At 48.1% G+C, this 23,226-nt stretch overlaps 1 protein-coding gene and 1 pseudogene across 1 annotated transcript; both read left to right on the top strand.

Annotated features, from left to right (window-relative positions):
• The first annotated feature begins 649 nt into the window (after window positions 1-649).
• On the top strand, window positions 650-22,361 carry PER3 (period circadian regulator 3). Its single transcript, XM_070076808.1, is given in 11 exon segments — window positions 650-681; window positions 943-977; window positions 3,229-3,295; window positions 3,297-3,383; window positions 5,514-5,548; window positions 7,515-8,183; window positions 14,764-14,965; window positions 15,444-15,540; window positions 20,969-21,080; window positions 21,083-21,174; window positions 22,335-22,361. Coding segments are annotated over 11 exon segments (1,455 nt in total).
• On the top strand, window positions 11,654-13,600 carry LOC100349165 (cell cycle checkpoint protein RAD17 pseudogene; annotated as a pseudogene).
• Window positions 22,362-23,226: the final 865 nt, after the last annotated feature.

The raw sequence follows: 23,226 nt of genomic DNA, 5'->3' as shown, positions 1-23,226 counted from the left end.
CTCTCAGAGAGGTCAGGCGGGAGCACAGCTGGAGCTCTGCCTCCAGACCCTGGGCCCGATGGGGACCTCCAGGGTGGCCTTACTGTTTAGGCCTGGAAAGTGCGCTCAAGGATGAGGAGAGAAGCTGAGCCAGTTGCCCGGTGAGTAAGGAGCGACGCTTAATCTGACGTGTGCATGTCTTAGATTTGGATGCCTCTCCCGGAAGTCACCAGCGAGATGATTCCCCAGCCTGTCTGACCAGGGCTTCTGGCACACAGCAGCACTCCGCTGACCATCTCTGGTCTCTGCAGTGGAGGTGCAGGCCAGGTCAGGAGAAGAGTCAGGCCCCGTTCCGGGGCAGCCCCTACTCCATCCACATCCTTAGCTCTGCCCAACTAGAATTGGAGCCCTGCTGTCTGAGGGTAGCTGAGAAGTGTCACTCTGGTTACCCGTGTGGGTCGAGGCCATTGGCTTTAGGCCTGACATGGGGTTGTCCGCCGTCAGAGAGAAATGCGAGCGGGCCCATTCACTGCACACATCGAGCAGAAGAGGGAGCTGGTGTCTCCAGTGTGGCCCTGATGCGCCGGGTGCTGCAGCTGCTTCTCATGCATGTCCTGTGTTGGCCTTGACTTCCTGCACAGTCAGTCTCCTTCACAGACAGCATGGCCGCATGGTCGACGTGGCCCGAGAGGCGTTTTTTCCGTGAGTGGCATGTCCTGTGGACTTTTGCTTCTGTCTTGAGTGAAATAAGGGCCCTGGAATTGTCTCAGAGGCCACAAGAATGAATTCTGTTTTTGGAGGGTTTGAAACCCCCTGAGCGAGAAGTCTTGTTAGACCCTTTTTCTACAAGATTTCTATCCCTGAACTCGTGTGCCGATGCCGTGACAGCTTCCTCGTGTTCCCGAGAGGTGCAGTCACTTCTGATGCAGTGTGACGTACTTTCCTACAGCTTGTCTTGCACAGAATCGCCCGACAGAAACACAGGGCTTACGGCGAAGGTGAGCTCGGGGACACAGCACTCAAAAACTTAATCTTACATTGAAAGACAGGAACCTGTAAAAGGGGTAGCCCAATTTTACAGATGATAAAGGACTTGGAAGTGCACACTGCCGTCAGTGTGGCTCCCAGCATGGGGTAAACGGAAGCAGCAGGCAGGCGGGTGTTTGGGATGTGTGTGGCTGCCTTCAGCTGCGTGCTGTGTTCTGTATTCACTTCAGTTTTCTTGCAGATGAAATCGCGTACAAGCAAATGGAATATCAGGGCAGATTATGCTCGGCTCATTGCCTCGCACTCTGAAGGCTGGTTCAAAGCGTAAGCTTAGCATAGCACTGATCATGCCGGCTCATTACAAAAATAAAAAAAGTCCATTCAGCACTGACATCTCAAGTCCTGTTTGTTTAGTTATACACAGCACTAAATATGACCAAACTCTTTAGTTACTGCTTTTTTTTGATGAGAAAATTAGCTTTTCAGTGAACACAGTTTAAAATTGACTTCAGGAGGCATTGCATTTTGACCTAATTAAAATGTAGTTAATAATGAAATTCCAGTCACTTAACTATCACTTTAGCTGCTTGAAGGCCAGACTCCTAGGTGAGATTTCTGTCACTTCACATAGAGGTTTTATTCCCTAAGTGTGTGAAACAGTTAGCTTTAAGTGGATGATTAATTAGATACTTGCCTTTAAATGGGTCATTCTGCTTTTTCATGGCTCCTCAAATCCCAGTGGACAAAATAATTTTTACCACAACACACACCCCAGGGTGTATTTTTCTTGAAGTAGATGAAAGCTCAGTGCTTCTGCAAGCCTAAAAGAAATTTGGTTTTAGAAACAAAGATATGAAGAGGTTCCCATACTTGTCCATGTGTAGCTAAGATTATCCATTTGTCCGATTTTTATTATTTACATTGAAATTTATTTGTGTGTCTAGATTTGTAGCATGTTGCATATTATGCTTCCCAAAGCTATTTGAAATGGTATTTGATTTCACAGAAGTGTGCTTTCGGGCTCTCAGGGTCAGTTTGCAGAGAGCCTGTGTAGCAGCTGACTGGGCTCAGCCCAGGGCAAAGGGGGGTCCTCCAGCACCTGCCGCACCTGCTGCGGGATGCTCCCTGGGCAGGCACTTCTCAGGAGGACAGCTTTGTCTTCGGTAATCTTAAATTTATTTAGTGTAAAGGATTGCTTTTTATTTTGAACTTATGTCCTTTCTGGTTTTGGGGTCGTCAAAGTAGAGAATAGTTAAAGCTTACTGCTGTTTTTCAAATATCTTTGTTTGGAAAAGGTAAATGTTATCACCACATCCGTGTTCCCCATTTCTTCCTCCACATTTTTTTTTTTTTGACAGGCAGAGTGGACAGTGAGAGAGAGAGACAGAGAGAAAGGTCCTCCTTTGCAGTTGGTTCACCCTCCAATGGCCGCCACGGCCTACGCGCTACGGCCTGCGCACCGCGCTGATCTGAAGCCAGGAGCCAGGTGCTTCTCCTGGTCTCCCATGCGGGTGCAGGGCCCAAGCACTTGGGCCATCCTCCACTGCCTTCCCTGGCCACAGCAGAGAGCTGGATTGGAAGAGGGGCAACCGGGACAGAATCCGGCACCCCGACTGGGACTAGAACCCGGTGTGCCTGCGCCACAGATGGAGGATTAGCCTAGTGAGCTGCGGCGCCGGCTGCCTCCACATTTATTTTAAAGTTTTATTGACCCACTAAATTTGAGGATCTAGGTGGCGGTGGTGTGCCATACCACAGATGAGGAGAAGGCAGGAGGGTCAGCGTGCAGCCTTTCGGGTCCACCGCCACTCCTCCTGTTCAGCCTCTTCCCCTGGTGCAGGCACTGGGGCGGTGTGTTGCCTTTAGAGATGCTCTGATGACACATTTGAGTAAAATGTTTTGTATTTCAAATTCTGTAAAGAAGTATATTAATTCCTGGTGAGTATACCACGCTTCTGTGTTGTGACTGTCCCCATAGCAGTGCCTTTGCTGGGCCACCGATCCTCGCACACCACCCAGAGCACCGGCCTCTGATGCTAGCTGTGCACCAGACAGGCGAGGGCCCATGTGTTTGTGGGAGGAAGGTTTTCTTTAATTTTTCTCACTTTTTGTTCATTATTTCATTCTCTTAGCCAAATAAGTTATGGATCTAAACTGCTGAATAGTTGTTTCTTTTTTTAAAACTTACAAGTGTCTGAAAAGGACACCAGCAATCTAGGTCTGTGTTAACTAGATTGCATGTTTTCTCGTGATTCTCTCTAGTCTTAGAGTTTGCAGGCCGTCCTCCCTTTGAACATTCACCCACCAGATTTTATACTCAAAATGGAGACGCTCATCCTGGATTCCAGCTGCTGCAGTTTTGTGAACCCCTGGAGCCACAAGGTTGCCTTCATCATCGGTCAGCATAAGGCTCAAACGTAAGTCTGACCGCTTCCTGTGAAAACTGCTTTTACTACGTGATGCTCCTTAACCGTTGACTGTCGCTTGAATGAGCAAAGTGCAGATGTTTCCCAGTGCTTTTGGAAGATAGTTTGACGTCTGTATCAAGAGCCTTAAAAGAAATCATACCTAAGGTACCTTAAATTCCCATCAGAGATGAGCTCTGGAATATTTGTGGATGTGCTATTATATCGGTCAATAACATTTTTTTGGGAGATTATAAAACATGGGGCAATATTTGACCCATTAGACATAAAGTACAGCATAAAAAATTATTTGTACCCATGATTATAATTGTGTTTAAAACATAAACATGCCGGCGCCGTGGCTCAATAGGCTAATCCTCCGCCTTGTGGTGCCGGCACACCAGGTTCTAGTCCCGGTTGGGGCGCCGGATTCTGTCCCGGTTGCCCCTCTTCCAGGCCAGCTCTCTGCTGTGGCCAGGGAGTGCAGTGGAGGATGGCCCAAGTGCTTGGGCCCTGCACCCCATGGGAGACCAGGAGAAGCACCTGGCTCCTGGCTTCAGATCAGCGCGGTGTGCCCGGGCCGCTGGCCACGGCGGCCATTGGAGGGTGAACCAACGTCAAAGGAGGACCTTTCTCTCTGTCTCTCTCTCTCACTGTCCACTCTACCTGTAAAACACACACACACACACACACACACATAAACTGCAGAATGGAGAAAAAATTGAAAGGAAGTAAAACAGAAACCTTAGTCTGTGTGGGCAGTGGGATTCTTGTGGTGTAGGGGGTTAAATGCCGCATGGGATGCCCATGTTCCATCTGGAAGCACCTGGGCTCAGTCCCAGCTACCCCACTTCTGATAGATACGGCTCCCAGCAAATGGGAGGATTAGTGATGGCCCAAGTGGTTGGGCCCTTCCACCCCCCGGGAGACTCAGCTGGAGCTCCAGCTCCTGGCTCCAGCCTGACCCAGTCCTGGCTACTGTGGGTGTTTTGAGGGTGGACCAGTGAATGAAAGATCTCTCTCTGTTTCTCTTTATTTCTGCCTTTCAAGTAAATAAGTAAATAATTTTGTTTAAAAAATGCAGAAAATGCAAAAAACCAACTAAGGGGAACTTTCTCCATGGACCTACTGCCCACATGGAGCCAACACGTAGCTCTTGCTTCCTTCCTGTCTTTTTTCCCCATTCCACAGTTGACATTTCTGTGTTTTAAACCTAATGGTAATCATGGGTACAAATAATGATTTATGCTGTGTTTTATATCTAATGGGTCAAACGTTATCCCATCTTTTGTAATTCCAAAAAAATGTATTGACCAATATAATAACACATCAGCAGATATGCCAGAGAAACTTTCCCAGGGATCACTCAGGGAGGAAGTTGAAACTGGAGACTAAAACTAGTTTTCTTGTTTCTTCCTGGTTCTGTTTGCTTTCAAAACAGCCTAATACTTCTCCATTTCACCATTTTTAGTGAAGGCTACCTCTCTGCTGCCCGCAGGCTAATGAGTTTGATTTCTGTAATTACAGATTTGAAATACAGTTGTATCTTGATGGAAATTTTCACAACTAGGAATCAGTAAGTCTCAACTTGAGTTGAAGAACAAATCCAAATCCTTCTGAAAGTATATGGGAAGCATTTCTGTTGTGAGTGTCTTGTACACATTTATGTGTTCATGGGCTTCTGCCGTGGACCGAGCACTGTGTGCTGAGTGCTTGAGACCCAGAAGTGAACCCTGTGGACAGAAGTACCAGCTGGAGCGTGTGTGGTGTTGGAAGCAGGGAAGGACAGGTAACAGGAGAAACAGTGGGGTGCACGTGGTGCAGGTTGTGAAGTGGGGTGGTTATTCAGCGCAGTTTACCATCAGCATGTGATGTGCCTGGTGCTGCACTGGTAGCCGCCGAGGGGCCCCTGCCTGGGGCCGGGGCTGCGGGGTGGTTTCACGGCACGGGGGCCATGCCGTCTCCACAGGGGGAGGTTTACTCCTGACCACTTCTGTGATGCTGCAACGTCCTGTGATTCTCTGGTGATAATTTTTGCCTTGAGCTGCAGGCATCGCTTGTGAGGAGCAGAGAGCTGGCCTAGTGGCTGGAGGAGGCGCTGGCTCTGGGGTCAGGCGCGTGCTCCCCAGCCTGTCTCTGCAGCCGCTTGCTGGTGGTACACCTCCACGGGCTCTCGGGTCCCTGCCTCTCTGTGCGGGGAGAATCCTGCCTTCAGGCGTGCGGCAGGGGCTCGGGCCCGCAACCTGTCTGACAACACACACCTCCTTTTGGGCACTGCTCTGCCAAGGTCCGAGAGGCAGGACGGTCTCAGGGTGAGAGGCCTGGGCCCAGGAACCTCTACTGCGGTCCCTCCGCGAGTGCCAGGTGGGCCACCGGGAGAGGTGCTGGTTCAGGTGAGGGGATGCTGCTTGTGAGGCACCCCCTGCGTGGGTGGGGAAGGGCAGTTCCTTCTCTCCTCTGTTGTCCTCTCTGTGGCCTGTCTGCCAGTGCCTGTGTCCAGGAGTGTACATGAGACCACAGGCATGCTGTCAGCCTCACTTTGGCCGTGAGTGGGTGGGTGCAGAGCCGTCCTCACTAGACAGCGTCAGTGGTACGGAGCAGTGAATGTTAACTGCAATTGGGCAAACTTAGGCTCTCTAAGATTCCTGCCGTGGGCTGCTCAGTTATTAAAAACTGGGGCCGGTGCTATGGGGTAGTGGGTAAAGGCACCATCTGCAGTGCTGGCATTCTGTATGGGCGCCGGTTCAGGTCCTGGCTGCTCCACTTCCGATCCAGCTCTCTGCTGTGGCCTGGGAAAGCAGTAGAAGATGGCCCAAGTCCTTGGGCCCCTGCACCCACGTGGGAGATTGGAAGAAGCTCCTGGCTTCAGATTGGCCTAGTTCTGGCCATTGTGGCCATCTGGGAAGTGAACCAGTGGAGGGAAGACCTCTCTCTCTGCCTCTGCCTCTCTAACTGCCTTTCAAATAAATAAATGTTAAAAAAAAAAAGATTCCTGCTGTGGGTTGCTCAGTTATAGAAAACTGGCAGTGGTTGAAGATACTTTAGCAGCAAAGAGGTTAGCTCTTCGCTGATTCAGATTTATAATACCTCAGAGGGGAGAAACAGGCGAGAATTCCTGCTTGGAAACTTAGGAAACCTGTTAATATCCCGCCTGTTTCTTCAGATCTCCCTTCCCCAACGTGAACAGGATTCATGTTTTCTATATTGGGATTCAGAGGTTTGCTTTATAAAAGCATAGAGTAACTCCTTTTTAAAAATTCTTTCAATTGATATTTATTGTCATGGCTTTGTTTTTGATTAAAGATTTTTATTTGAGAGGTAGAGTTACAGACAGAGAGGGGGAGAGAGAGAGCGAGAGAGCGAGAGAGAGGGGTCTTCCATCCGCTGTTCACTCCCCAAATGGCCACAATGGCCAGAGCTGGACCAATCTGAAGCCAGGAGCCAGGAGCTTCTTCTGGGTCTCCCATGCAGGTGCAAGGGCCCAACACTTGGGCCATCATCCACTGCTTTCCTAGGCCATAAGCAGAGAGCTGGATCAGAAGATGAGCAGCTGGGACATGAACCGATGCCCATACAAGATGCTGGCTCTGCAGGTGGAGACTTAACCTACTACGCCACAGCACCAGCCCCACACATAGGGTTATTCTCTGAACAGACTGTCACATCGTGTGGGACTTGGTTGTGAATTAATTTTCATTTGCTTGACTTATTCTGCATGCAATGTTTCTTTTTTAAAGATTTATTTATTTATTTGAAAGTCAGAATTACACACAGAGAGAGGTAGAGACAGAGAAAGAGGTCTTCCATCCTCTGGTTCGCTCCCCAGTTGGTTGCAACAGCCTGAGCTGTGCCAATCCGAAGCCAGGAGCCAGGAACCTCCTCTGGGTCTCCCATGTGGGTGCAGGGGCCCAAGGACTTGGGCCATCTTCTACTGCTCTCCCAGGCCACAGCAGAGAGCTGGACTGGAAGAGGAGCAGCCAGGACTAGAACCGGCACCCATATGGGATGCTGGCGCTTCAGGCCAGAGCGTTAACCTGCTGCGCCATAGCGCTGGCCCCTTTAACCCATATTTGTTGGGGAAAATGTCAGCAAAAAGTACTACCTTTGAAAGTTGGTATTTGGATTAGTTATATGCTCTCTAAGAACAAGCTGATATGAACAGGTGTTCTGGGTGTTCCGTCCATGCCCGTCTGCCATGGCAAAGGGCAAACTGGATGAAGCAGTTACTGTGCGTGTGGTCATCCTGTCTCTGTAGAACCAACGTTAAAAATGCATTGTTGATCCTTACTGTGCACGTGTATAATTTTGGAGACTTACTTTTACTCTTCCCTAAGCTGAACCTGCAGCAGGTCTGCTCCAGAGTGAAGGAAATTCAGAACCGTGGTCAGCAGCTCTCCGTTCGGTCCGCGACCAAACTGTCCACGCAGCCAGTGACAGAGATGTGCACGGTGCCGCCTGGTGGTGGTGGTAGTGAGTCAGCAGCGCAGCCCAGAGCCCCGGCAGTCATGGGTGTGAGCTCTGAGCAGAAAGCCTTGACCCTGGTGCTGGTTTTCACCTTTATCTTCCCAGAGGGCAGTAGTAATATTACTATAGTAGTAAAATTGATCAACTCCATAAGAAGTGGTAGCAGCAAACACTGCCCGGGAGCTCAGTGGTTCCAGAGTGTAGCTGCAGCTCGTGTCTACACGAGAATTCACGTTATATACCAGCAGACACGGGGGTTGGCCTCCCTGTTTGTGCTGTCTATAAACCAAGACTTGACTTTAGAATACATTTCAGGAGTACATTCCAAATGGAGAGTCTTTATGATCTAAATTGAATGAAAAGCTTTAGCCATTGTTTCGATACACGTGTGCTTTTGTCGGGTGTGAGGAAGGAGCACTCCACAAGGACTGGTTCCCCTGTGGCAGTGGGTATTGTTTTGAAAGGGTAACCTGCTTGCCTGTATAGCAGAGGAAAATTTATAATACAGAGATCAAATTCAATTGAATTTTTTGAAGATTTATTTATTGTTTATTTGAAAGACAGAGTTATACGGAGAGAAAGAGACAGGCAGACAGACAGAATCTTCCATCCTCTGGTTCCTTCCCCAAATGGCCAAGGCTGGGCCAGGCTGAAGCCAGGAGCCAGGAGCTTCTTCCTGGTCTGCCACGTGGTTGCAGGAGCCCAAGCACTTTGGCCATCTGCTGCTGCTTTTCCAGGCTATTAACGGAGAACCAGATTGGAAGCAGAGCAGCCAGGATTCAAACTGGCACCCATATGTGATGCTGGTGCCATAGGCAGCAGTTTAACCTGCTGTATCACAATGCCAGCCCCAGGTTAACTTTTTTTTTAAAGATTTATTTATTTGAAAGTCAGAGTTACACAGAGAGAGGAGAGGCAGAGAGAGAGAGAAGTCTTCCATCCATTGGTTCATTCCCAATTGGCTGCAATGGCCGGAGCTGCGCTGATTCGAAGCCAGGAGCCAGAAGCTTCTTCCAGGTCTCCCACCTGGGTGCAGGGGCCCAAGGACTTGGGGCATCTGCTGCTGCTTTCCCAGGCCAGAGCAAAGAACTGGATCGGAAGTGGAGCAGCCGGGTTTCGAACTGGTGCCCATATGGGATGCTGGCACTGCAGGCCAGGGCATTATCCTGCTGCGCCACAGTGCAGGCCCCATCAGGTTAACTTTTTAATTTAGATGTCTTTGTCTTGATTTTTCTACCTGAATGTTAATATAATTCTGGAGATCATGAAAGTGTTGTTAATGGTTCTGTTACACGGTGGAGGAGAAACTGCATTCCGAAGGCCGGTAGCAGCAGCCGCAGTGACAGCTGTGTTTTCGGGACGGATGTGATTTACACACAAATGCTGTCCCCATAGGGGATCACGCTGAGAGCCTGCCTTAGTCACCTCGAGCTGCTCTAGCAGAATACACGAGATCACATGACTCGTAGACAACAGAAGTTTACCTTCTTTCTGTCCACGATCAGGTGCTGGCAGGGTCCGTGTCCGGAGGGGCCCTGACCCGGCTTCCAGGATGTCATCCTTCAGGGGGACTCCGTTCTCACACTCCGCTTGTCCCCTGCAGCTCTGGCACAGGGCCACCGTTGCCATCCCGTGGGCTCTGCCCCCATCTGTGGTCACTTCCTGAAGGCCCCAGCTCTTCAGACCCTGACGTCTGCTTGACGCTGTCCAGCAGGGGACGTTAGGAGGGATGCCCATGCGGAGCCCACAGGGTCTCCAGACTGCAAGTCCTGCCCTTTACTCTCCTCTCTCGACCATTCACTGCTCCTGCTGTCTCATGTAAGGGCACAAGAGGCAAGAAGCAGCTTTTTTTTTTTTTTCTGACAGGCAGAGTGGACAGTGAGAGAGACAGAGACAGAAAGGTCTTCCTTTGCTGTTGGTTCACCCTCCAATGGCCGCCACTACTGGCGCACTGCGGCCGGTGCACCGTGCTGATCCGAAGGCAGGAGCCAGGTGCTTCTCCTGGTCTCCCATGGGGTGCAGGGCCCAAGCACTTGGCCATCCTCCACTGCACTCCCGGGCCATAGCAGAGAGCTGGACTGGAAGAGGAGCAACTGGGACAGAATCTGGCACCCCGACCGGGACTAGAACCTGGTGTGCCGGCGCTGCAGGCGGAGGATTAGCCTAGTGAGCCGCGGCGCCGTCCAAGAAGCAGCTTTTTAAAAAGATGTTTTTATTTTTACTTATTTTTAAAATTTTGGTCCCTTGAATCCACCAGATTCCTCTAAATAGCTTTCCCACTCTGTGTCATTACCCCATGTGTTGTCAGAGAAGATTCCTTGGGAGGTCTTAAAGCCGAAGTTCCTAAATGTTTCCTAATTATCAGGCCAGCCAACCCCCTCCCCAGTGCCCCGGCCCGGGTCTCCCATCAGTGTCCTAGCTTCCTTCCCCACTCTGTGGTCTCACAGTGGCTGCTCTCCACGCCCCCTGCACTGTGCAGTTTCTCGTCACCTGCCTTGGATGTGGCACTGTCAGCAACATTCTGTCCCGTATCAAGACCCTGGTAGATGCTTGAAACCGGGGATAGTACCAGGCTGCTGTATACCGCCATTTCCAGCCAACACCGCCCTTGCCTAACCACATTAGCAGCTGATACCTGTTCCAAAGCCTGTCAGCGGTGTTGCTGTTAGAGTTAGATAGCGTGTCCCCTTAACGCAGTCTCTGCCTTGCTGTGTTTCACAGGGTATTTCTTGCCTTTCTGGCTGCTGTTTTGCAGTCTCCTTGCAACTTCTTTGCCTCTGTAAGAAGGTTTAACTCCCTCACAGCTCAAGCCTGGGGGCCTTTTGTTTTCTCTGTCCCTGTGCTGTCCAGTGTAAATTCAAGGTAAATACAAATAAGTACAATTAAAAACTCAGTTCTGGGGCCGGTGCTGTGGCTCACTTTGTTAATCCTCTGCCTGAGGTGCCAGCATCCTATATGGGCGCCAGGTTCTAGTTCCAGTTGCTCCTTTTCCAGACCAGCTCTCTGCTGTGGCCCAGGAAGGCAGTGAGGATGGTCCAGGTACTTGGCCCCGCACCCGCATGGGCGACCAGGAGGAAGCACCTTGCTCCTGGCTTCGGATCGGCGCAGCATGCCAGCTGTGGTGGCCATTTGGGGGTGAACCAACAGAAAGAAGACCTTTCTCTCTGTCTCTCTCTCTCACTAACTCTATCTGTCAAATTAAAAAAAAAAAAAAAACTCAGTTCTGGACCCCCAAGAGGCTCGGTGCCGACCAGGGAGGGCCGGGTGGCTACCCTTCCACCAGGAGCCGACCCTGCGCTCCTTGGCCCCTCTCCGCCCACGAGGGGAATGCAGCTCCTGGAAAGTGAATTATACTTTGTTGTACTACAGATTGTACACTGCGGATGGGAGCTGTTGAGATTTATGATGTCAAACACTTTTCTTAGACCAAAGGTGTCTTCCACAAAGGTAACAGACTGGGTAGACCCATCATTCGAGGATTGTTTGGAGAATACAAGCATCTCCACTATTACTGCCACATCGTTAGGTGTGAATAACTCAACTCATAAAAGAAAAAAATATGTTTTTTACATTAGAAAGTAGCAAATTTCCAGCTAGAAAAAAAGGAAAGCTGTCTTCCTTAGAACCGATTTATGGTCTAGAAAATTCAAAGGAATATCTATCTGAAAATGAGTCATGGGTGGACAAATACAAACCAGAAACTCAGCATGGACTTGCTGTGCATAAAAAGAAAATTGAAGAAGTTGAAACCTGGTTAAAAGCCCAACTTCTAGAAAGGCAACCAAAACAGGTCCTCCTGGATGTTGAAAGCCGACCACTATAAAAATACTGTCAAAGGAGCATGCTATTCATGTACAAGAGTGGATTAATCCAGTTTTATCAGGCTTCCAAAAAGATGATTTCAAAGGGATGTTTAATCCTGAATCAAGCTTCCCTCTGCTTCCATATCAGTCTCAGTTGGCAGTGTTCAAAGAGTTTCTATTGAGAGCAACAAAGTGTAACAAACTACAAGTGCTTGAAGATGACTTAAGAACTAATAAGATAATTCTGGTAAAGATTTACCTAACCAGTTTTATCGAGATTCTCCTAATTTACATGAAGTTCTAAGGAAATATGTGCAGATTGGTCGATGTCCTCTTGTATCTGTAATCTCTGACAGTATCAGTGGCAATAATAATCATAGGTTACTGTTTCCCAAAGAAATTCAAGAGGAATGTTCTGTCTCAAATATTAGTTTTAACCCTGTAGTACCAACAATTATGCTGGTTTCTTAATCGAATAGTGACTATGGAAGCTAATAAAAATGGAAGAAAAATTGTTGTCCCCGATAGAGGTTCTTTAGAGTTACTCTGTCAAGGATGTTATGGTGGTATCAGTAGTGCAATAAACAGCCTCCAATGTTCTTCTTCTAAAGGAGAGAACAATTTATGACCAAGGAAAAAAGGAGCATTGTTAAAATCAGATGCTGTGCTATCAAAATCAAGACGAAGGAGAAAATCTGATGGGGTTTTTGAAAGTCAAGAGGCCCAAGTTATTGGTGGCAAAGACGGTTCTCTCTTTCTCTCCAGAGCTTTGGGGAAAATTCTACATTGTAAAAGAGCACCTTCAACAGAATCAGTCTCACCTCAGTTGCCGTCTCATTTATCAGAGTGTAAATGGGATCCATTACTTGTTCACCCTGAGGAAGTAGTGGAAATGTCACACATGCCAGGAGAGTTGTTTGATTTGTATCTTCACCAAAACTACGTAGATTTCTTCCTGGAAGTAGATGATCTGTGAGAGCCAGTGAATTTCTCAGTTTTGCAGATATCCTCAGTGGTGATGGGAATACGCGCTCTTTACTCAGGGAAGAGGAGTGATACATGCCAGCAGAGCCCGGGGATTTGCGCATCGCCAAGGAGGAGGTTCAGGTTTTCGACCCTTGCACAAACCCCGGTGGTTTCTAATAAATAAAAAGTATCGGGGAAATTGCCTGGCAGCAAGAGCACTTTTTTCTGCCTTCTGCATGTCAGCTTTACACCTCCAGACCCACTGGTGCCACGCCCTGCTCTGCTAACCATTCCAGTGAGAAATCAAGCTCAGGCTTCTCTTGTCCGAGATACTGCAAGACTTCCTCTGAAGCGACACTTTGGAAGGTTGAAGATGGAAGCCCTGGCTAACAGGGAGCATGGAATGTTGGACCCTGAGAGTGGAGACGAGGTGCAGCTCAATGAAGGGCAGTCGGCTGAGGAGATGCCAGGTGAACTCACTCAGACCACCCAAGCCGAAACCTGGCCTCTGCCTCTGAGTCAGAGCCCGCCCGCCGGCCAGCCACAGCCCTTCTCCTCCCAGGCAGACATGAAGAACACAGCTGGGTGGTAGAAGACTGTGAGTGATGGCCCGTAGACAGCAGCCCGCATGATGATCCCTTTAAGCTGTGCTTGGTAGTCCCTGAGCAGGGGTAAGATGCTTTTCCAGTGAAATTCAAAGTTTGTTAATTTTTTACTCTGTAAACCTTCCTCACAGGGCACTGACTCTTCTGTCCTCAGCAAAGATCAAACCTTCAAGTATCTATAATGTTTCCTCTAGTATTTATTTCGTTTTGGGAGTGGTTTCGGGAGAGGAGGTCAGTGTGTATGAGGTGTGTTTGAACCTGATGCCAAAAACCAGGAAATGTGAAGGATGATCCAGGACACAGAACTCTAGGGGGTTGTAAATATGAATGAAGGCAGCTCAGGATGCAGTTATGACTGTGAATAAAAGTTGGTGCCTAAAAAAAAAAAAAACACCTCAGTTCTGGGCTGGGCGTTTTTCCTAACAGTTAAGACAGACTTCCAGAGTGCCTGGGTTCGAGTTCTGGCTCTGCTTCCAATTCCAACTTCCTTCTAATGTGCACCTTGGAAAGTAGCAGGTGATGGCTCAAGTATTTGGGTGTCCCTGCCACCCCTGTGGGAGACCTGTGTTGAGTTCCTGGCTCCCAGCTTCACCCTGGCCTAGCCCTGTTACAGGCATTTGGAGAGTAAACCAGCAGATGGAATCCCACTCTCGTGTGTACACGCCTTATGCCTCTCAAATTAAAAATAATAATAATAATACTTTGAAAAACTTACTAGGGGTGGATTTTGTAGCACAGCAAGTTAAGCTGCTGCTTGGAGTGCCAAGAGTCCCACCTCCATGTCCAATCTGGCTTCTTGCTAACATGCCTAGGAGGTGCGGAAGATGATGGCTCAAGTGCTTGGATCCCTGCCATCCCGTAGAAGAACTGGATCGAGTTCCTGACTCCTGGCTTCATCCTGGTCCAGACTCATTCTGCCTTTCAAGTGGATAATTGAATGAATTTTTAAAAACTCTGTGAGGAGTGGCCGCCTCACCCCAATAAAGAGGAGAGAGACAAAGCAGAGGTTTCAAACTCAGAGCATCCTGTGGTGCACGTTTGATTCCCATTTCCTGCCAATGGTGACCACCGTCTTTAAAAGACAAAACAAAACGCTGGTTTCTCAATTGCTCTGGCCACATGTCAAGGGCTCAGTAGCTGCCTGTGGTGTTGGTGGCCACCACATTGGGCAGCACAAATGAAAAGCAATCCTATCAATCATCACAAAAAGTTCTCTTGGACATGGGTTTCACATGGTGGAGCCATGTACTCAAAGGATGGACAGTGCTAAGTCATTCCCCATCCTGGTGACACCAGGATTGATGAGTCATGCTCACGGCATGAGCTGCACATTGAAAAGCCCCCTGTCGCCCGTCATTTGACCAGGATTTTGAGGACGATAACCATCATCTCTGCCCTGAAACATCGATGAGATCACGCTGTGCGTAGTGGGTTCTCCTTCTTTTACTCGTGTTATTAGTATGATATGCATCTTTCCATATCAGCGTGTTTAGATCTGACTCATTTTTAAGAGCTGCATAGCATTCTATTTGTAGAATCAAGTAGCATGATTAATTTTGCTAAGTACCTGTTCTTTGCTTCCTCACAAGGTTTTTCATGGCACATCCTTTCATTCCCTTCCAGATGAGGAAAAGGCCTTTTCTTCCCCCAAAACACTGAAAAACAAAGATGTCGATACTGAGTCCTATGAGGATATGAGGGGAGCACAGCACAGCCCCTCCTATCAGGAGGTGAACTGTATTGATAGCAACATCGGGTGTGGGACATGGATAAACTGGGAGAGTGTTACCAGGTGTGGGACACAAATTTTGATGTAGTATTACCTTTTTCCAAAAGCTTACATTATCAGTGTAAAGCCTTCCGATAATTTTAATAGCCTTTCTGCCCTGCTTTTTTTTTTTTTTTTTTTGCTGTAAATCAGTAGATTTTTATGGAGTGCCTACCACATGGAGTTCATAGTTACTGGACACTGTGGCGGATGCATCTCCTCTCGGAAGGAGCCCTTGTTTAGTTGAGAAGTGGAGAGTTGAGCTTCCCAGGTTTCAGTCACATGAAGCAGGCAGAGCAAATTCCAGAAAGGGCAGTGGCGTTGGTGGTTCCGGCTGGGATAGTCAGGGAGGGCCTGCTCAGAGAAGAGAGCCCACGCATCCCCACAGGAGTGGCTGCCAGCAGAGAGGCGGGGAGTGCCTCACTGGGGCCAGGCAGGAATGTGTGGCCTGCTTGAGCTGTTGCAGATACCCGAGGAGCTGCAGCGTCCCTGCTCTGAAGAGGAAGTGTGTGTCCTAGGCAAACACAGTGTCCTCTGAGGGAAACATGGCCGCTGGCCTCCGAGTCCTGCGAGATCACAGCGGTGCCCTTCCCTGCTGGACAGAGAGGGTGCTCCTCAGCCACCCTCTGCTCACGTTCCCCAGTAACTCTCACCTGCATTTTCCGTAATCACAACATCCTGGCCAGATGTTACTTCCTCATGGCCTATAGGCTTCCTTTTGTTGCTGTAAATGTCTGTGAATGCTTCGGGTCTTCATCGTGAATTTTCTGTGGGAATTTTTCTTTTCACTCTCAGTTTCTCTTCTCTCACCAGCTGTTTCTCAGACCCCAAACATACTGAAATTGGAAATACCAACCAACGGACAGTCCACAGCTGAAGGAAGAGATGCGCAGACCCTGTCATGGCAGCGCTGAGCCTGGGGTCGGCTGCGAGCTGATGCAGTCACAGCAAGGCCACTGCTCATGCTCCACCCCCAGAGTCAGGTGCCACATTCACCTTTGAAAATGGACTCAGTTTTAAACAGCACAGTGAAAGCAAGTCATTAATACCTTTGGCTTAGTTGTAACTTCTAAATTTTATAGATATCTTTAATTTAGTTAGTTACTTTTGGAAATTTCACCATGTTTACATTGGCTGTGTGTTTTGACTGTATTTCCTATTGTGTTATTGGTCAGTGACTGTAGTTGATACACATAAAGCAGTTAGGTTATTGTTGGCCATTATGAATGCAACAGTTGATGGGACTGCATCAGTCACTCTGCTGCTGACCTTTGAAGAAGTTGTCCATTTACCACATGGGATGGAGGGATGGTTCAACAGTCACAGATCAATCACTGTGATACATCACATTAACACACTGAAAACAAAAACCGTGATTATCCCAATGGATGCAGAGAAAGCATTTGATAAAACACAACACCTTTTCATGATAAAAACTAAGCAGAAGGAACATTCCTCAACACATTCAAGGCAATTTATGACAGACCCACGGCCAGTGTCTTATTGAATGGGGAAAAGTTGGAAGCATTCCCACTGAGATCCAGAACCAGACAAGGATTCCCACTCTCACCATTGCTATTCAGTTCAGTCCTGGAAGTTTTAGCCAGAGCCATCAGGCAAGAAAAAAATCAAAGGGATTCAAATTGGGAAAGAAGAAGTCAAACTATCTCTATTTGCAGATGACATGATTCTATATGTAGGGGCTGCAAAAGACTCCACTAAGAGACCATTGAAACTCACAGAAGAATTTGGTAAAGTAGCAGGATATAAAATCAATACACAGGAAACAACCTTTCTATACACAGACCATGCCATGGCTGAGAGAGAACTTCTAAGATCAATCCCATTCACAATAGCTAAAAAAAATACCTTGGAATAAATTTAACCAAGGATATCAAACATCTCTACGATGATAACTGCAAAATGTTATAGAAAAAGATAAAAAAAATGAAAAAATCTTCAATGTTCATGGATTGGAAGAATCAGTATCATCAAAATGTCCATTCTTCTGAAAGCAATTTACAGATTCAATGCAATGACAATCAAAATACCAAAGACAGTCTTCTCAGATCTAGAAAAAATGGTGCTGAAATTCATATGGAGGCATAAGAGACCTCAAATAGCTAAACAATCTTATGCAACAAAAACAAAGCAGGAGGCATCACAATACCAGATTTCAAGACATACTACAAGGCAGTTATAATCAAAGCAGCCTGGTACTGGTAAACACACACACACACAGATGGACAGACCAATGGAACAGAATAGAAATGCCAGAAATCAATCCAAACATCTACAACTTATATTTGACCAAGGAGCTAAAACCCATCTCTGGAGCAAAGACAAATGGTGCTGGGAAACTGGATCTCCACATGCAGAAGCATGAAGCAGGATCCCTACCTCACACCTTACACGAAAATCCATTCAAAATGGATTAAAGATCTGAATCTATGACGTGATACCATCAAATTACTAGAGAACATTGGGGAAACCCTGCAAGACATTGGCACAGGCAATCAAAGCCAGAATTCACAAATGGGACTATATCAAATTGAGAAGCTTCTGTACTGTGGAAGAAAACACTCAGGAAAATGAAGAGGCAACCGACAGATGGAAGAAATTATTTTCAAACTATGCAATGATTAAGATTTAATAACCAGAATGTATAAAGAAACTCCACAACAACAGGTATGAACTCTGCCGAAAATAAACAAAAACAGAAACAGAAACACAATACTTTTTTTTAAAGAAGTGGAATAGACCAAGCAAATAATAAAATACTAGCTATAGATCCAACTGCAGTTTTTAAAAAGATTTTTATTTATTTGAAAGGCAGAGTTATATAAAGAGATGGAGAGACAGAAAGATCTTCCATCTGCAGGTTCACTACCCCAGGGGCTGCAGTGGCCAGGGCTGGGCCAAATTAAAGCCAGGAGCTGGGAACTCCATCTGGGTCTCCCACATGAATGGCAGGGGCCCAAGCTCTTGGACCATCCTGTACTGCATTACCAGGCATCTAAGCAGGGAGCTGGATTAGAAGTGGAGCAGCTGAGACTCGAACCAGTGCACTCAATATGGGATGTTGATGTTGCAGACAGTGGCTTACTTTGGCTGTGCTACCAAGCCAGCTCCAGTCCAACTGTAGTAGTAATGAACACAAAATGAACTGAACGTTGCCTTTAAAGGGCAAAAATTCTCAACGGGCAAAAATCAAGACCCAGTTGTATATGCTCTGCAAAGTCCTTTTTCAGTGGAAATTCATGCATGGGTCGAGAGTAGATGACAGGAGGGGCACACAGTGCAGCCGTGAGCATTGGGAGGCTGAAGGACTTGGTTCGTGACAGTCCCAGCAGGTGCATCTAATAATGCACCACAAAGACACAAGTCGTAAGTGTGCATTTGCTAGTAACAAATGGAAGAAAGCAGAACCTGTGGCACCAGCATCCCATATGGGTGCTGGTTCAAGTCCCAGCTGCTCCACTTCTCATCCAGCTCTCTGCTGATGGCCTGGGAAAGCAGTGGAAGATGGCCCAAGTGTTTGGGTTCTTGGACCTGTATGAGAGACCAAGAGGAGACTCCTGGCTCCTGGCTTTGGATTGACCCCCCTGGCAACCATTTGGGGAGTGATCCAACAGATGGAAGACCTCTCCCCCCCCCTTACTCTGCCTCTCAAATAAATAAATATTTAAAAAAAGCAAAAATGAGGGTGAAAACAAATGGATTTCCTATAATGATGATTGTAAAATTTAACACCCCTCTCTCTGCAGTTGATAAACCATCTAGACAAAGAATGAGTAGGAAAACATGATGTGACAGCCCTTGCGACCTCAGTGACTCATGACACCCAGTAAGTGCAAGTCATATGAGTTTCCCAAGTGCAGGCAGTGTGTTCACTGAGATATAGTGTACTGTAATATAAATCTCAAATTTAGTGCCAGTGCTGTGGCCAGTAGGCTAAGCCATCACCTGTGGTGCTAGTTTGTATCCCAGCGGTTCCTCTTCTGATACAGCTCTCTGCTTATGGCCTGGGAAAGCAGCAGAAGGTGGCCCAAGCTGTTTGGGCCCCTGCACTAGTGTGGGAGACCCAGAAGAAGCTCTTGGCTCCTGACTTTGGATTGGGCCAACTCTGGCTATTGTGGCCATTTGGGGAGTGAACCAGTGGATGGAAGACCTTTCTCTATCTCTCCCTCTCTCTATAACTGCCTCTCAAATAAGTAAAAAACAATTTTTAAAAAAATTTCAAAATCTGAAGTTTAAAAGGGTTGGTGGTATATAAACTGTACTCTCTGGTCAGAATAAATTAAATTAGAAATCGATACTAAGATAATAAACCCAAACATTTAGAAATCAAAACATTTGTAAATAATCAGTGATCCTTAAAAAATCACAAAGGGGCCGGCACTGTGGCACAGTGGGTTAAAACCTTGGCCTGCAGCGCCAGCATCCCATATGGGCACCAGTTCAAGTCCTGGCTGCTCCACTTCTGATCCAGCTCCCTGCTACAGCCTGAGAAAGCAGTAAAAGACAGCCCAAGTCATTGAGCCCCTGTACCTGCATGGGAGACCCAGAAGAAGCTCCTGGCTCCTGGCTCCTGGCTTTGGATTGGCTCAGCTCTAGCCATTGTAGCCATCTGGAGAGTGAACCAGTAGATGGAAGACCCCCATATCTCTGTCTCTACCCCTCCCTTTCAAATAAATAAAATATTTTAAAAATCACAAAAGGAATTAGAAAACATTTCAAAATCAATGAAGGTGCAGCACACTAAAATATGTGCGATGCAGCAAAAGCAGGGCTTCTTAGACTCCATGGGGGCCGGCGTCATGGTGTAGCGTTGTCTGTGATGCTGACATCCTTTCTGGTTGCTCCACTTCCAATCCAGGTCCCTGCTAATGTCCTGGGAAAAGCAGCAAACATGGCCCAAGTGCATGGGCCCCTGCCACCCCTGCAGGAGATTCAGATGCAGCTCCTGGCTTTGATCTGGCCCAACACTGGCTGTTGAAGCCATCTGGGAAGTGAACCAGTGGATGCAAAATTGCTCACTCTCTGTGTGTGTCTCCCACTTTCTGTAGCTCTTTCAAATAAATACCTAAATCTTAAAAGATTCATATGAAGTGTACAAGAGCACGAGATAACTGTATGTATCAATAACATCCTCCAGGGGATGTAGTTAAAGGAACAGCGTGTGGCGGGCCAACGTACGTAGGTGTTTGGGTAGAAACAGGGTCAGAGGGAGGGTGTACGAAGCTACGCCATGCGTTTAGGGGAAGCAGCAGGGACTTGGCAGGTGGTCAGCAGGGAAGGGGGACCACTTACTAACTGTGACTTAATACTTGCTGATGTTTGAAATGCATACATATATAACCTATTTTTAAAGTGAAAGTCACAAAAAATGTTCTGAAGAATTCAGGGAGATAAGATTTCCAGTGAAAGCAAGGTTCAAATAAATGAATATATGTGCACTAGTACAACTCACTAAAACATATAAAGACAGAAAACTAAAAGCTTATGCTAAGCTGACACTTTTTTAAAAAGATTTTATTGTTTATTTGAAAGGCAGAGTTACAGAGAGGCAGAAGCAGAGAGAGAGAGGTCTTCTAGCCACTGGTTCACTCCCCAGATGACTGCTATGGCCAGAGCTGTGCTGATCCAAAGCCAGAAGCCCAGAGCTTCTTCCAGGTCTCCCACGTGGGTGCAGGGATCCAAAGACTTAGTCCATCTTCTGCTTTCCCAGGCCATAGCAGAGACCTGGATCGGAAGTGGAGCAGCTGGGTCTAGCATTGGTGCCCATATGGGATGCAGGCAATGCAGGTGGTGGCCTTACCTGGTATGCCACAGCAACAGCCCCTGGCACTGTTTTTTAAAATTTGAACAGTTATAATAATCTTTGCAAGAATTATTGGAAGGCAGGTAAAGAAATAAATACAAGTGATGGATAGGAATTAGAATTGAGTTTGTCTTCCACTCTTCACAGAGGCCGCTGCCCTGGCCTAGGAGCCCCCACCCCTAGAAACACGGCCAATGGCTTTGGCCTTGGAAGAATGGAAACGTGGCGGGCTCATGAAGGCTGTCCTGCCCGCCCACACACAGAAGGAAGAGCAGGATTATGTGACAGATTCCCGGAAAAGATCCTGGTGGTGCCATACAGCTCCTGCCGTCAGCAGGAAGGCAGAAGCAGAGTTCAGTGTTCCGGTGTGCAGGTAGCTGTGTTTATTTAAGAAATATGTTCCACTTGCTGTATGTCTGTTACAAATGCATTGTGATTCCTGGGAGATGAGGGGTGAATAGAGATTGTGAAATGCTGAACTAAATTTGAATCAACCATTTATTTGGATCTTTCTTTAGATGCTAGATCTGAGACACTGGTCTTTATAAGTAACTGATTAAGAGATTCTGAAATGTTTACTTTATAATAATTTTTATGCAGAATTTTTTTTTGACAGAGTGGACAGGGAGAGAGAGAGACAGAGAGAAAGGTCTTCCTTTTGCCATTGGTTCACCCTCCAATGGCCGCTGCAGCCGGCGCGCTGCAGCCGGCGCACCACGCTGATCCGAAGGCAGGAGCCAGGTACTTCTCCTGGTCTCCCATGGGGTGCAGGGCGCAAGCACTTGAGCCATCCTCCACTGCATTCCCTGGCCACAGCAGAGAGCTGGCCTGGAAGAGGGGCAACCGGGACAGAATCCGGCGCCCAGACCGGGACTAGAACCAGGTGTGCCGGCGCCGCAAGGCGGAGGATTAGCCTAGTGAGCCACGGCGCCAGCCTTTATGCAGAATTTTTAAAAAACTTTTTAAAGATTTATTTATTTGAAAGGCAGAGCTACAGAAGGGCAGAGGCAGAGAGAGAGAAGTCTTCCATCCACTGTTTCACTCCCCAAGTAGCCGCCACAGCCGTAGCTGAGCCAATGCAAAGCCAGGAACCAGGAGCTTCTTCCAAGTCTCCCACATGGGTGCAGGGGCCCAAAGACTTGGGCCATCTTCCACTGCTTTCCCAGGCCACAGCAGAGAGCTGGATTGGAAGTGGAGCAGCCAGGACTTGAACCGGCGCCCATATGGGATGTCGGCACCACAGGCAGTGGCTTTACCTACTGTGCCACAGCGCCGGCCCCAGAATTTTCTTTTTTCAAATATTTATTTATTTGAAAAACTAACCCTGTGTGCCACAGCGCCAGCCCCTATCGAGAATTTTGTTCTTTTTAGAACCACTTTTTGCTGTTCCTGGAGTGGACGTGGCTGCTGTTGGCAGGTGTTCATTCCTTTTGCTGGGCCTGCACTTAGCTGTAAGAGGCACCCTTCTCTGTCAGGGGTTAGCTTCCTCCATGCAGCGCCCTCTTTCACCCTCTCGGGATGTTGTGCGTCCAGGCAGAGCAGGTGCAAAAGCAGAAGTGAAAGAAGCTGCCCCGGCCACCTGGTGGCGCTGGTGCTAAGGAAGACGAGTGTTCCCGCGGCGGCAGTGGAAGGCTTCGCGGACGCAGGGCCTGGGCCCTTCCACAGCTGCCCCTCCCTGCGCCTCCTCCAGCCTTATCTTACCCCAGAGTTCCCCTCCGAGAGAATGGGCCACCTAGAATGTCTGCCCCAGCTGCCTCTGCCTCTCCTTGCTCCCCCTCCCTGCTGGGATGCGTTCATGACCGTTTTCCTGCCTGACACCCCCCCCTCCCCCGCCACCCGTGTGTCCCCCTACAGGCCTTTCTGAGATCTCAGGGTTAGCCATGGCCCCAGGCCCGCAGCCCATATTGGGTCCTCAGTGAAAGGGGAGTGGAGGAACACGTGGAGCCACGCTGAGAGGAGCGGCTCCTCCTTGCAGCTGAATCAGGTCCAGGAAGAGTTCCCAGACCCTCCGAATGTGCAGGTCACGTGAGAAGGAACGCGTGCCTGGAGCGGAGGACACGAGTGATGCTGACCCTGAACACACAAGTGGGGAGTGAGTGCCTCTGCGATTAAGTCAGGTTCCTGGGCACATGTTTGCTGTAGCGGTTAAGACACCACATCGTGGCGCCTGGGTTCACCCTCAGTCCTGGCTCCGACTGCAGCTTCTGCTGAAGCAGACCCTGGAAGGCAGTGAGGACCCAGGTGCTTCGGTCCCTGTCACCCACGTGGGAGACTTGGACTGAGTTCCCAGCCCCTGCCTCTTCTGGGATTGGGAAGTGAACCAGCAGAAGGAAGCACACTTAAGCTCTTTCTCTCCCTCTCTGCCTCTCAGGGGGGGCTTTTTTTTAATAAAAGTAAGGTTTTTGCATGGTCTCAGCACTGACCC

This window comes from Oryctolagus cuniculus, chromosome 7, assembly GCF_964237555.1.
Source record: "Oryctolagus cuniculus chromosome 7, mOryCun1.1, whole genome shotgun sequence".
NCBI classification, from domain to species: Eukaryota; Metazoa; Chordata; class Mammalia; order Lagomorpha; family Leporidae; genus Oryctolagus; species Oryctolagus cuniculus.
Note: the sequence above shows the minus strand (reverse complement) of the source record. Positions and strands in the feature narration are given on the sequence as shown.